Here is a 14,371-nt window from a genome sequence, read left to right as displayed (position 1 = left end):
TAGGAAATCTTGCAAAAGTCCTGTCCACCGGTAATTTAGCCTCCGTCTCCTCCACCTCAAACCACATCACAGAGCAACGATGGTCAAGAACAATCATTTCCTTTCGCCAACGACATTTCAATCTCCTCCCGTTCGTATTTCACAATACCCGATCGAAACAAATCCGATCACCGAATGCGGCCAAATAAATTCATTTAGCGCGGCGGGATGAAAACAAATAAAACAGATAACGGATACCATCTTCATCCACCACGAAACAAAAGAAAATTGAACATGAGCATGGTAGATCCACATAGTTGGAGAAAGAACCCGGAAAATCATTCCAGCTGTTGACATAACCTCTTCCTCCTCCTCCTCGAGCCACACCGGAGGGTAACGATTGATCTATGTGAATCTTTTGCCTATGTGTGGCGGAAGCTTGCTAAGGCCTGATTTGGCCAATCTGTGACTGGACAGGACTTCTTCTTCAAAACAAATTCCGAACAGTATGCTTCAGGATGGTGAAATTTTCTGCGCCACAATTGTTGTTGTTTTTGTCTGCACGCAGAAAAATGTTTTGTAGAATCAGCCTGTACGAGGTTTGTTTCAACAAAAATTTTGTTGAATATAATCAACGCCGATTTTGCGTTGAAACAAACCTTGATTTTCTCAATTCCACAAAAATCTTTTGTTGTTTTGAAAAAGTTGCTTTGACGTTTAGCGTTGATTCAACAAAAATCTTGATTTTCAAATCAACAAAATGTTTTGTTGATTCAAATGTGCCATATTATTCTGCGTGTGTCAACTGTCAACCAAGGTGTGCAAATGTAGGTCATAACATTTTTCGTCAATAAATTAACTAGTAGATCAACGACAACGTTAATATATTGACGAAATATAATTATTTTGACTCTGTACACCCCCTAGAATCCAGGCAAACAAACATAGCAGGCAAACTGTCAAAAGGAGCGAGCGAGTTTGTTTGTTTGTTTGCTCCTTAAGTTTTCGTCAAAACGGAACCTACTCAGAAAAGAGTAAAGGGGACATCTGTCAAATTTAAGTAAATTTCACTCAGTTTTCATGAAATTCCAAGTGAAATTCACTCAAATCTGACAGATGTCCCCTTTACTCATTTCTGAGTATAGATTGCAGAACATCCCAGTCAAATCAATCCGAATTCTGAAACGGAATCTAATTAGAATCGTATACAAATTCCGTTTCAAACGCAACAACCGGTTCGAACACGGAACCGGTTGTTGCGTTTGAAACGGAATTTGTATACGATTCTAATTAGATTCCGTTTCAGAATTCGGTTTGAGTTAACTGGGATACTGCTTCACAAATCCACATTGGCCCATTCAAATTGTTTTGCTTAACATAAATTTAAACCCCTCGTCGCGTATTTTGTCAAACAAGTTCAGCACGTCATCGCCGAACGGCCCACATAAGTTTTTGTTGACGTTCGTCTTTTGCATTCGTCCCCGTCCCGCTGGCCGTGCAGTGTCGTTTCGTGCAACAAAAATCACAATAAAAATCGTAAATTTCTACCGTCGATTCCCCCCATTATCGTAATTGAGCGACTCTAATCGGCACCGCGCGTGTTCCCCAATGCAACAGTAGACGACCTCCGGTGGAAAGCAACGCAAATAAATTGCAATTTCGTGGTGTGAAAGTTCCGTATCCGCGAATCGGCAAAAACTCGCGAGTGTCGTGTGTGTCCCACTTTTCCTACGCGCGCGGGGCTGGGAACCGTGACTCCGGTCGGGTAGCCTAGATGAAAATGAGCGCACCCCGGCTGGTCGCCCGGGCTAGCCGGAGCCGCTTCTTCGTCGGACTCGGCATCCTCATCCTGATGGTGGGCTTCGTGGCCATCTTCCACAGCTCGCAGCAGCAGCTGGACCAACTGAGGAACCTGTCGATCCGGTGCGAGCAACAGCAGGAGGCCATCTCGGCCAAGATGCAGGGTACGATGAAAGGGGATGTGTTTGCAGGGCTTGCGTTTAATAGATTTGTCTCTTTGCAGTCGTCGTCGACCAGAAGCTCCGTCTGGAGAACTCGCTGCAGTCGGAACGGCTGGTCCACGAGCAAAGCCGGGTCGAGCTGCAGCACAAGGTGCACGACGAAAAGGAGCAGCACACCAAGGCGGACCAGGAGGCAAACATCCGGTACGCGGCGCTGCAGCAGCATTACACCCTGATGAAGAGCCAGCTGGACGATTTGACGGAGGAATGTTCCAAGAGCAAGCGGAAGCAGCTGGAGGAGATCAACTCGTTGCAGCGCAAGGTGACCGAACTGCAGGGAAAGGTGGCCCTGCACCGGAAGGAGTCGGCCAGCGATGTCGAGCAGCTGAAGGTGGGAAGTTTTCGGAGTTTTCGAGAGAGTTGCAATTATTCTGTATAATTTTTCAGGCCCAACTTGCTCAGGCAAGGCAGGAAAAGGTCAACCTGGAGAGTACCTATCGGCAGAAGCTCGCGTTCAAGGAGAAAACCATCGAATCGCTGAAGCAGCTGAACGAAAAAATGGAAAAGGAAAATTCGCAGTACATTGAGCTGTGCAAAATTCCTCCGGGGCAGATGCCGCACCACTACAAGGCGGCGGAAGTGTTTGAGCAGCTTCCGCCGGGCATCCCGAACTCGGGCCCGCTGCGGAACTTTGCCGAGCAGATTTCCGTGAGTGAAGATTTGTATAAAATTCCCGTAGTTTTGCGCAATCGAACAACTTCTACTAATGGTGTCGGTGCTCCTCCGGGGAAGGCCAGCGAGGAAACGCGCGGTGTGATCGCTAAGCCGTTCGAAACTAACGCCGTCAGGCCAAGGCCAGCTTCCGCAGCCGATGGGGGCGTTATTAATTCTGTGGAAAATTTTCAGATCATTCCCAAGCCACTGCCGCTGGTGTTCGAGGACGAAAGCAAGAAGCAACAGCCCAACAACCAGAACGTTCTGCAGCAACCGCAGCTGTTGAAAACCTCCACGTCTATTTCGTCGGCGTTGAACAAGAAAACGTCCGAAAGGAACAGCAATCTGCAGGTGCCCATCCTGGCCGCACCGACTGTAGTCTCCCCGGAGGGCAGCAAATCGTCCTCGTCCACGACCAGCACGACCACCGCCAGCAACGGCCTAGTGAAGAAACCCGCCAGCAAGCACCGCTCGCTCCCGGAAGGCGTCGTCCCGTTCCCAGAAAACATGGAAGACCTCATGAAGGTCGACGAGAACAATAGCGAAAACGCCATCAACAATCGGTACCAGAACGCGGCCTCGCACCCCAACGCGAACGGCGCCGACAAGCGCACGCGCAACGACAAAGATCTCAACTTTATGAACGCCAACGTTGAGCTGGAGAACGGCGCCCAAGAAGTGGACGACTTCAACCTCGGAGGTGGCGGCGGCGGCGCGGCTGCAGCCCACAACGACCAGCTGCAGCAGCCGAACGTGAAGGACAACGGCGGGGACAATCTGAACGCCGCCGAGGAGGACACCAATCTGTACGAGCAGAAGCAGTTTGCGAATCAAGGGCAAGGTCAGCAGCAGCAGCTGCAGCATGGTGGATTGGACTATAAAGAGGTGCATCATCATGGTGGAGGCGCGAAGGGAGGAGGCTTCGGGGAGAAGCTGATCAACGAGATTGCGCGGGATCACGGCAAGGAGGGGGACAACTACCCGAACGAAATGGAGGAAGATTTGCATCTGGACGGGCAGCAGGAAGCGGAGGAGGAGGGTGATGGTGAGTAGATTGTTTTGTTATCTTTCTGTTCGGACCGAATGTAAACTATTTTCGCAGCAGCTCGTATTTCTTTTGAGCAGCTCAAAACTGTAAGGTATATTTAGATTTCAGTAAGTTTGTGGTACAATAATGCTTAAATTGAACATAATTACATGAGTAGTTCAATTCCAATCCAGGCAGTAACGCAATTCGGCCTCCTTCTTCAGCAATCGAGTTCAATTTATTCCTAGGCTTGTGACACTTTGATCTTTTGTTAAATTTGGAATGTCAATCAGTATTCAATGTCAAATATTACTTTGAGCTAATCTATAGGGTTGTCTCAGCGGTGTTTTTACACTCCCACCAGTAAATCTAGCGCATGCGGTGGCTTGATTTACTCTAGTCATCTTCACCGCTGCTCATCTCTACATATTCTTGATGAAGTCGACTGAATCTTTCAGATAGTTTGCGCATATCGTCTTGGCAGCTATTTAGTTTTTGTTCATAACTGAAATTACCTTTCGAAAGCTTTTGAACTTTGTGCAAATTGAGTACAGCTTGATTAACATGTAACAGAGTATTGTGATCCTGGCCACAATTTTTAACCGTACAGCGAATATCTAATTTGCAACGACTATTGCCATGTGAGTTCAAGCAAAGATGACAAAGATCTAATTCATCTACTAATTTTAAACGTTCATTGATTGAAAGTTTACGAAACTCATTGCAATTTCTAATACGATGATCTGTTCTTTCACACATTTGACAAGGTGAACGAATTCTTTTTTGTGATTGTTCTGACAAAGTGTCTACATCATCATGAAGATGAATGAACCCTTGATGAGAAAAGTTAGTCTTATTTTTCCCTGATCCTGTTACAATTGTACGCTGCGCTTTTTCAGTACAATCTGCATAACAAACGACCTCACTAGCAGTCTTCATAATCTCTGACAAAAAATCTGCTAACGTACGCAATGTCACTTCCTCGTAAGATCTTTTAAACCTTACCCATTCTAGCTTTGTTGTTGCTGGCAGTTTATCAACTAGCTCTTGAATCAGCATGGGATTCACTAGATGATCTCTTAGATTTGACGCTTCTATGTGATCGCACAGTTGTCGAACTGCTACCCCAAAGGAGATAAATGTTTCCAGCTTGTTTATCTTTGGAGACTCGACTCGTTTGATCTTGGCCAGCAGTGAATTCAGCAACTGCTCAGGTCGCCCATAAAACATCCGGAGCGTTTCGATGACCTGCGGTACGAATTGAGGTTGCAGCAAGCTGCCGTTCACTATTGTTCGCGCAGGTTCCTTAATACAATCTTGAAGTCGCGCCAAGTTGTCGAGGTTGGAATAGCCGCAAGCTTTCGTCGACAGCTCATAACTCGAAATAAATGCGGGCCATTCTTCGGGCTTGCCGGTAAACTCTGGAAGCCCCGACGAGAAGACTTGACGGGCTGATAACTGAGCCTTGGACGGGGCATCTCCTCCAGTTCTGTAGATTCACTCGAAGAACACTCGGAGCTTGTGTCCTTTCTGCTGGCTCGTTTCCTCTTCTTCTTGGTCTTCCGCTTGACGGATTCAGCTGAAATCTTCTTAAAGGTCTCCGTCAACCTTTGCAGTTCCGCAGCCGAATTCTCTCTTTCAGCTACAAGTTTATCTACTCGCTTCTGCAGATTCTCCCGCTCTGCCTCACGTTCACGGTTAAGTTCTTCCTCCGTAGACAGTTTCAGCTCCAAAATACCTTTTTCATACTCCCATAGTTGAGCCTTTTTCTCCTTTTCCAATTGATGCCATTCCTTCACCAATTTCATCCTTTTGGCAAAGTCTGCAGCTTGCCGATCTTTTTCTGCCAATAACTTAGCGACCTCTTGTTCAATTTCCTCCGTCGAAAGTGTTGAGAACTTGCATGTTTTACACGCCCAAGTTTCATCCAATTTCATCACCGCAGCGACATTTTGACATGCCAAATGGTACCAATTCTGGCAATAATCGCAGAAAACGACCTTCTCTTCATCCGATTCTTGTTGTTTACAATCTCCACATAAAAGACCAGTCATGTTCGGATTGAGGTTAGCGTTACTCATTTTTGAGTTTGTTCGGACCGAATGTAAACTATTTTCGCAGCAGCTCGTATTTCTTTTGAGCAGCTCAAAACTGTAAGGTATATTTAGATTTCAGTAAGTTTGTGGTACAATAATGCTTAAATTGAACATAATTACATGAGTAGTTCAATTCCAATCCAGGCAGTAACGCAATTCGGCCTCCTTCTTCAGCAATCGAGTTCAATTTATTCCTAGGCTTGTGACACTTTGATCTTTTGTTAAATTTGGAATGTCAATCAGTATTCAATGTCAAATATTACTTTGAGCTAATCTATAGGGTTGTCTCAGCGGTGTTTTTACACTTTCTTTTTTGGTCTAGAAGGAATTACTTCTTGTCAAAATAACAACCATCGTGACGGTAAACAAGGGCGTCTATGTGAAGTGCCAATATAAAGTGGAATCGCCGTTAAGACTGATAGATATATCATTCGCGTTCGGCCATTTGGCGGCCATGCTTGTTTAATGGGTTTCTTTGTGTTGTTTGTAGAAGCATTTTACGTATCGTGATATTTTTTTCATTTCAATTTACTATTTCTGGACCCTGATCAAAAACCATTTGTGATAACATTTTTTTTTTAATGCAAAAACATAAATTGGCAAGACAACATTTTTTCGATTGATCAACTATGGTCCCTTTGGAATGAGCTGTCAAGTAGGACCTTTTCTGTCAAGAAGGGCCGCGAAGTTATTTTTTTATTTATTTTTTTCAAATGATTTTAAAACCCATTTTAAATCCTTTGCGGTCGTACAAAGGGTCATTGTACTCAGAAAAATAAGCTTTATCGTTGTGAACAATAATAACACAAATTTAAGCCCAACTTTAGGACCCAATTGCCGAGAAACTTCTAGGCTTAACCGTAGAGATCGTCCTGCAAGATACAGCCTGCAAAAGTGAAAAAGTTGTTCGAAATTGGCAAAAAATTAAAAATGGTTTTTAACGATAAAATTATCGAGGCTCGATTATGATAACGTAGTTCTATCGTTATCGTCATTTCGATAATTCTATCGGCGATAATCTCATTCCTCATTTATAAAGTTTGTAAAATCTTTCTCAAACCGACTTAATTCAACCATATCATGTTAAATTATTATTTGCCCAAGTTACAGCCTTTTTTTTAAAAAAAAAAATGACGTTTTTAAACCATAAAACTTTTTGTTCCATACAAAGGGTATGCCCTGTTCGTGGAATCGCTCTTAAATTTTCAAAATTTGCAATATGGAAATCAAACGAAGTGAAATTTTGTATGCGCTCTTCCTTAGAGTTTTTTGTTGTTGAAAACTAATATTTTCACTTATCATCGTATTTTATGTTTTAAGTATTTAAGCTTATTTGTTTTCTAAATGCTAAAATTAAAAAAAATCGTATTTCTCTAAAATACTTAAAAAAATTAAAATTCGCAAAGGAAGCGATTTTTTTTATGCATTTTCACTTTTTTGTAATTTACTAAAATTTTCACAAAATATCGTAAGTTTTTGAAAATACTTAAATTTTCATAATATGCAATATCGGTAACAAACGAAGCCAAATTTTTAATAAAACTTGCAAAATTTGAATGTATGTTTGAAGCATACAAAATTTCACTATCGCTACGTTTAATACAGTCCAGACTCGATTATCCGAAGGCCTCGGAAAAATTTCCCTTCGGATAGTCGAATCACAAAAAAAAACATTTTTATTGTTGTTTTGTTTTTGATTGTTGAGCTTGAATATGACCCAAACATGCTTAAAAGTGATTTAGAATTTTTAAATCCAAGATGGCGGCCAAAATGGCGGAGTATGCTAAAAAGAAATCAACAACTCAAATTTGACTAAATTGGGGTCGTAGAATTCAAATTCGATGTTAAAATTAAGAAAATAAAAAAAAACGAAAAAAATATGTTCATGATTCGATTATTCGAAGTACCATACAGACCTTCGAATAATCGAACTTCGTATAATAGAAACTTCGGATAATCGAGGCTTCGGATAATTGAGTCTGGACTGTAATATAGTACACTCAAACCCCGATGGTTTGACACCACTTTTTAGTTTGACACCTCTTTTACACGGTGTTCACACACACTATCAAACGTTTGTTTTGATAGTGTGCGTGAGCGCCGTTTAAAAAGTGACAGTTCGTATTTTAATCACTGACAGCATGTGTTTGTTCCAAAATTCATTTTCATTGATTTGACTATGTGACGTAAATTAGCGCATTTAGAACATTAAAATCGTATTTTTTTTTTAAATACAAGGCTTTCTAGGCCCGGTGAAAAAAACATAATTTAACGCAAAAATGACAAACTTCTCGTCACAGTGCACAGTGTTCGAAATGGAAAAATTAAGTGGAATAAATTGATAGCTCCTTTATCTGACATCCTAGCCAAATGGCGTCTTCAGAAGAGTTATTGTACTTGATAAGGGCTATCTTTTGAAGTTATTTACATACAGGGTGATGACCTTCCAGGGTATCAACCAAAAACTAACTTTGTTGGATGACGTTGTAGGGCTTTGGTGTCTTCGGCAAAGTTGTACAGGAGAAAATTTCATGAAAGTTTGTGCAAGGCGCCAAATTTGTAGCTCTTAATCTACTCGAGATAAACGCCATTTTTGCAACAATGGTCCAAAAACGCACTTTTTTGATGATAACTCAGAATGTTAGCATTTAAGCGGCCAACTATGTTCTGAAGAGTTGTTTATGACATAAAATTACATATCTTTGCCCAAGACAGCAAAATGCTTTGAGCCTTTATTGAGGAGTTATAACCATTTTTAAGTGATTTTGAGCCTATTTTCAAGTTGCTGTGTTTTCAAAATGGCGCATTTTGGCGCAAAACCGAACAACGCACCTGAAAGTACACACTTTCAACTACATTTCCTGAAAATATCTCCGTGTCTATCGGTGTCTATTTTTAGATATCTCAATTTGAATTTGTCGGTTTCTAATCAATTTATTTATAAATTTTATTCGAAATCATAATTAATACGAGGTGAAAATCGGTAAGGGACCATCCATAAACCACGTGGACACTTTAGGGGGGGGGGGATTTTTTTTGTATGGACAATTGTCCACGAAGGGGGGGGGGGTTCGAGATTCACAAAAAAGTGTCCACGTGGTTTATGGATGGTCCCTAAATTGAAGGGTAAATTGATCGATTTTTATGGAAAATACTTTGTAAATTAAAAAATACAACAACCTTTCTAAAGCGAACAAATATAAAAGAAAATACTTAATTTTAAATACGAACAATTATTTAAAATTTTAACTTACGTTATTTTTGTGCTAAACATGTTTTTATTTATAATTTTAGAATTTGTGTCATAATTTTGAGCATAAATAATGTATTTTCCATAAAAATTGATCAATTTACCGATTGTTACCTCGTTTTCAATTAAGATTTCGCTCAAAAAAGTTCTTTTTTGGACCATTGTTGCAAAAATGACGTATATCTCGAGTAGATTAAGAGCTACAAATTTGGCGCCTTGCACAAACTTTCATGAAATTTTCTCCTGTACAACTTTGCCGAAGACACCAAAGCCCTACAACGTCATCCAGCAAAGTTAGTTTTTGGTGGACACCCTGGAAGGTCGTCACCCTGTATTTAAATAACTTCAAAAGATAGCCCTTATCAAGTACAACCTCGCATGACAGACAACTTTTGCGAGAATGAGAAAGCAGATTCTGATGCAACCAAACCAACTTCTTTGGGACTCAGAGGTGTGAATGTGTTAGACAATTTTCGACTAGAAAGCCTTATTAATAACTTAAATGCATATTTTGGCTATTTTTGTTAAAAAAACTGTTTTCAGCATTTTTTTTAATTGTGATTTTGATGTACTAAATGCGATACTAAGATCACTGTATCTTGGCACTGTAGTGACAAAAACTTGGGTACTTGAGGGGTTAACCCTCTAACGCCCATGGTTACTCCAGAGCACCACTAATTTTTGTCTTCAAAACTAAATTTCTCTGCAACTATGCATTTTTTCAACCTGATTCAACCTGCGTTAGTTTATATAGATTGTTAGCTTATAAGTTGGCTTAGTGATTTTTCACGCTCGAAAATTGCAAATTTCACGGGGACCTCAATTTCAAAACACCACATTTCACGCAAATTTCGCGGAACATGAAAAATGTTAAAATAACTCTGAAAATACTATGTTTGAATCACAGAAACTTCTTTTTTTGCTTCATTATATACTATTCTTCAATAAACTAACAAAAACTTCACTAAATTTGAATGCGACAAAAAATTCTCCTGATTTTCGAAAAAAAAAATCCTCCTGGTTTATGGATATTCGACTAATAAAGCTAAAATGTTTTCGCTAATTTGCTTCTGTTATATCATTTCACATTTAATTGAATTTCATATCAAAGCAAATATATTGAATTTTCTGCGATATTTTGCCCATTAAACATATTTTTAAGGGTTTTAGCTCACTTTTCAAAAACTAAAATTAAAATCAATTTTCAAAAATAATATAATAATTCACAAAATCAAAATTCTTATTCTAAATGAGAAAAGAAAACAAAAAAGTACTATTTTTTAACTTTCACGGGAATCATCCACCCCAAAAAACACATATCGTTAAAATTAAACAGGCCCAAAAAAAAATTTGATATGTTTTTAAAATAAGATTCCAATGATAAAAAGTACTCTTATTTTTATTGTGAATAAAACAAAGCTTGATTGTTTAAATTTCATTCATAACTATACCATTCAAATAAAATAGCAGTAAAATTTGTATTATAGAGAATGAAAATAATACTAAATTTAGTTAGTTTCTTAAAAAAACTCAAAATTCTGAACATTTCTTCAAATGCTTCATATCAACTTGACATACATATATATTCAAGCTTTTTAATTGAAAACTAATAAAACTTAACTAAATAGTCTCTTTGGATGAAATATTTACTAAGTTGATATTTGAAAAATAATTTGAGAAAATTGAAAAATTTCACAAATTTCACGTCGTCTACGAAATCGTCAAAAATCACTAATCTTTTCCTAGAAATTAAACCAGGGTATTCACTCGCTTAATTCTACAGAAGTACATAAGATTATTTTTATTCCTTTTTGAGATTGATAAATTATTTTGAGGAAAACCGTTACATTTTCACACAAACATAAAATTTCACAGGATTTCGCGGAAAAAACCAAATTTCACGGATTTCACGCTGTCCGCGAAATCGTGAAATTTCACTAACCCTACTTATAACCATTAAAATTTCATCCAATTTGGTCGATCCAGTTACGGGTAATGGTGAAAAACGTAAAAAATCTCGATTTTGCTCTGGGCGAACGAACCAAAATTTATATTTCTATATTTCTCCCTTCATCTATATACGTTTCCCCCAGTTGGTGAATACGATGATCCTACGGCGCTAAAGCAGGGCCATGCAGAGCGCAACTAGATGGCACGTGCGTCATCATCGCAACTACTGGAGAATCACAGCATGATGGTTGTTGCGGATATTAGATTCCCCTTTTTCAGGTTCCGTACTCAATGACAAAACACAAACAGACACAAACACAACAAAAAAGAGAGAATCTATTTTCTACCACACACAATTAGTGATGATAATTATGCTGATGATGGTACGAGGTTTGTTTCTAGTTAGTGCAGTTGTAGTAGATGTTAAGTGAAGCCAAGATTTGCGTAAAATTGTGTATCACGAAAATTTATTGTAGAAGAAGCAGAAAAGTTGCATTTCGTTGTATAAAATACATGAACCCACGGGAAATTGTACCACAACTCGACCTTACTCAGTTGAGATTGTTCGAATATTAGTATATTTTACGCAAAACAATTTCCCAGTGGCGATTATCAAATGGAGAAAGTAGACCCATTTCTTGAGATTTATTTAGTTAACGCAATACTGATAAAAAAAAAATGAATCGAGTGCGTACTACCAGCGCTTCTTGCAGCGGTATCTTCCGTACTTGTTAGATTTAAGAGAGACCGGGTTGATTTTTCTTCCTAACTGTGAAAGTGTAACGAAACTAGCGTTTGAGTTACTTACGCCGCACAATCATATTAATAGTTTATTTGCGTTTTTTGTTAAATTATTCGAGTTGATTAAAAATAAATCGTGTAACCGTTCCACTAAATTTAGCAGTTTTCAAAATGATTTAACTTATGCTAAATAGTCTATAGTTTACTCAGAAAGACTCTTACGCTAAACGATGTTCGTCCTTTAGATCCTTATTTTGTTAAGATACAAGCTCAAACGTGATTTTTATAATGTCAAGCTAAGGTTAATTTGGTTTCACAAACGTCTTTTGTGCATGCATTATCAAATGCAGTCTGTTAGTGAGATTCAACGTGGTAGCTTCTTTTTTGGTTCCTCTTCTCATTGCCATACATAAAGTCTGTATTTTCGGTGTTTTATTTTCCGAACAATTGCATAACTGCGAACGCAAAACCGAAAACGGAACCTGTGTGTAGAAAGATAAGTCCACCTGTTTAAATCATTTGGTAAGCTTTTAAAGAAACCTAAACTTCACAACAACAACAAAAAAAAACATAATGCAAGTGCAGATCTTCTCACTGGTAGTAGTGAAACACTCAAAATTCATGTTAGTTTGTTTTAGGGACATTTTTTTCCAATTTTATTAAATAATTTACAAACAAAGACGTGATTTTTGCTGTACGAAAGTATTGAGAAAGCCTAAGCATGATTAATTTTAGTTAAGATTTTAACAGCTTGTTTGCAATGCGATCGAACAGACCATCCCATGACATCGCAACTCGGAAGGCAATTCGTCGAGTATGATATGAAAAATTTGACTCCCTCAGAAAAGCAATTTCTTACGTTTTCGCAAGTCGACTTTGATTTTTTTTTTGGATCAAATTTTGTCCGCGCGTTGCCAAAAAAGCAGTTTTGACTTTACCACAAAAAAAATATAAAAGTAAAAAAAAATATTTGCAATTGCCTAATTCAATTTAAAAAAAAATAATAATTAAAAAAAATAATCGCTTTAAAAATATTTAAGAATTAAAAATAAAAATAAAATAATGGCAAATAATAAAAAAACATATTTTTAATTTTTTTTTGAAATTTTAAAAAACTTTCAAAATATAAACATAATTTAGTAAATATATTTTATTTTACTTATTATTTTAATTTATTGAACATTTTTGGAGTTTTTTTTCCATTATTATAATTTTTTTAGATTGTTTGCATTTTTTCAATATTTCATCGCCGTCATCTTGGATTTAAAAAAAATTGAATCACTTAAGCGTAGTTTAGGGGTCATCAACTTAGAAAACATGCTGGGCTAATATACGTTGCTATGCAGTTGTTTGTTTACTTTTGATATGGAAACGTCAACATACCGTAGGTTTTGAAATTTTTTAAACCATACGTCAAGTTTATAATTTGATTACTTTTCCATTGTAACAGATCAGATTCATTTCCATTGATTCAAATTCCCAAGCTAAGTGCAATTTTGTTAGTAAAGTGAATGTAGATGGGCCATTAAGCTAGAAAAAAAAGCCAACGATTTTTTTTTCGTTGTTCGATTATCCGAAGATTTGATTATAAGATGTGAAATTTTTCCGAGGCTTTCAAACAATCGAGTCTGGACTGTAACACATATCGAGATTTTCTCGCTCGTCAGTCGTAATTTGTTGATTGTAGATTGAGAAATTATGATCGAAATATAACGATCGATTGCAATACAGTGCAGACTCGATTATCCGAAGGCCTCGGAAAAAAATCACTTCGGATAATCGAATCACGAAAAAATTTTTTTTTTCTCTGTCTAATTTTTGATTGTGAAGCATAGGTATGACCCCTAAACTACGCTAAAATTATTTAGAATTTTTGAATCCAAGAGGGCGGTGATGCAATATTGAAAAAGTGCATTATATTTTTTAATAGGCAATCAACTACTCAAATTTGACTAAAATGTGCTGCCCATGTTCACATAAATCTAGCTCGTTCCTAATGTAAACATCAACTGATGTGAGCAGGATAGACTCTTTGTTTACACTTCAACTTTGGCCCATTTACATTGTTTTGCTTGAAATGTCCCATATGCAAAAACAGCAAACTGAGAAAAACGCAAGGCAAGTTTGTCCCACACATAAGGCTACGTGTTAAGTTTTCACGCAAAAACTGGATTTTCTTCTGATTTCTAGAACAAAGTATTCGATGTTATAGGCTTTTCTAAAAGAGCACACGATTTTGAAGAAAACTGCATAAATAACTCAAAAGTGATGAAAATGCATATGGATTTATGCGATCAGGGGCAGTGTGGTCGTTGAACTCAAATTTTATGCTAAAAACAAGAAAATTAAAAAATACGATTTTTTTCGTGATTCGATTATCCGAAGTCCTATACAAACCTTCGGATAATTGAACTTCGGATAATCGGACAATGTATCTGGCAATTGCAAATCGCATAATGTTGCGTCTATCAGTTTTGCCCCTGTTTACTTTGTTACTTCGATGTCAGACAGATATCGCAACAACCGACCGACATCTGGATCAACTTGATGATTGTTTTCGCAATAGTTTGCGTAAGTTTGATTGTAGATGAGGCATTATTGCAACTTATGGAATGGAATTATGGAATTATTTGGAAAAAAAAAACAAGCGATG

At 38.1% G+C, this 14,371-nt stretch overlaps 1 protein-coding gene across 2 annotated transcripts; it reads left to right on the top strand.

The window, feature by feature from the left end:
* The first annotated feature begins 1,455 nt into the window (after positions 1 to 1,455).
* On the top strand, positions 1,456 to 12,277 carry LOC6039816 (transcription activator MSS11). 2 transcript variants are annotated; one of them, XM_038263882.1, is made up of 5 exons: positions 1,457 to 1,943; positions 2,003 to 2,331; positions 2,388 to 2,648; positions 2,847 to 3,699; positions 11,121 to 12,277. In XM_038263882.1, the coding sequence occupies exons 1-5, from the start codon at positions 1,754 to 1,756 to the stop codon at positions 11,174 to 11,176; spliced, it is 1,689 nt and encodes a 562-aa protein (XP_038119810.1). In that variant the 5' UTR covers positions 1,457 to 1,753; the 3' UTR covers positions 11,177 to 12,277. The 2 variants fall into 2 exon arrangements, with proteins under 2 accessions (XP_038119809.1, XP_038119810.1); XM_038263881.1 differs by having other exon boundaries at positions 1,456 to 1,943; positions 2,388 to 3,699.
* The last annotated feature ends 2,094 nt before the right edge of the window (positions 12,278 to 14,371 follow it).

This window comes from Culex quinquefasciatus, chromosome 3 (assembly GCF_015732765.1).
Source record: "Culex quinquefasciatus strain JHB chromosome 3, VPISU_Cqui_1.0_pri_paternal, whole genome shotgun sequence".
Classification (NCBI taxonomy): domain Eukaryota; kingdom Metazoa; phylum Arthropoda; class Insecta; order Diptera; family Culicidae; genus Culex; species Culex quinquefasciatus.
Note: the sequence above shows the minus strand (reverse complement) of the source record. Positions and strands in the feature narration are given on the sequence as shown.

Coding starts and splice junctions, on each gene's coding strand:
- LOC6039816 (XM_038263881.1), top strand. CDS start 1,754: ATGAAAATGAGCGCACCCCGGCTGGTCGCCCGGGCTAGCCGGAGCCGC. Junction 1,944..2,002: donor CATCTCGGCCAAGATGCAGG/GTACGATGAAAG, acceptor GTCTCTTTGCAG/TCGTCGTCGACCAGAAGCTC. Junction 2,332..2,387: donor GCGATGTCGAGCAGCTGAAG/GTGGGAAGTTTT, acceptor ATAATTTTTCAG/GCCCAACTTGCTCAGGCAAG.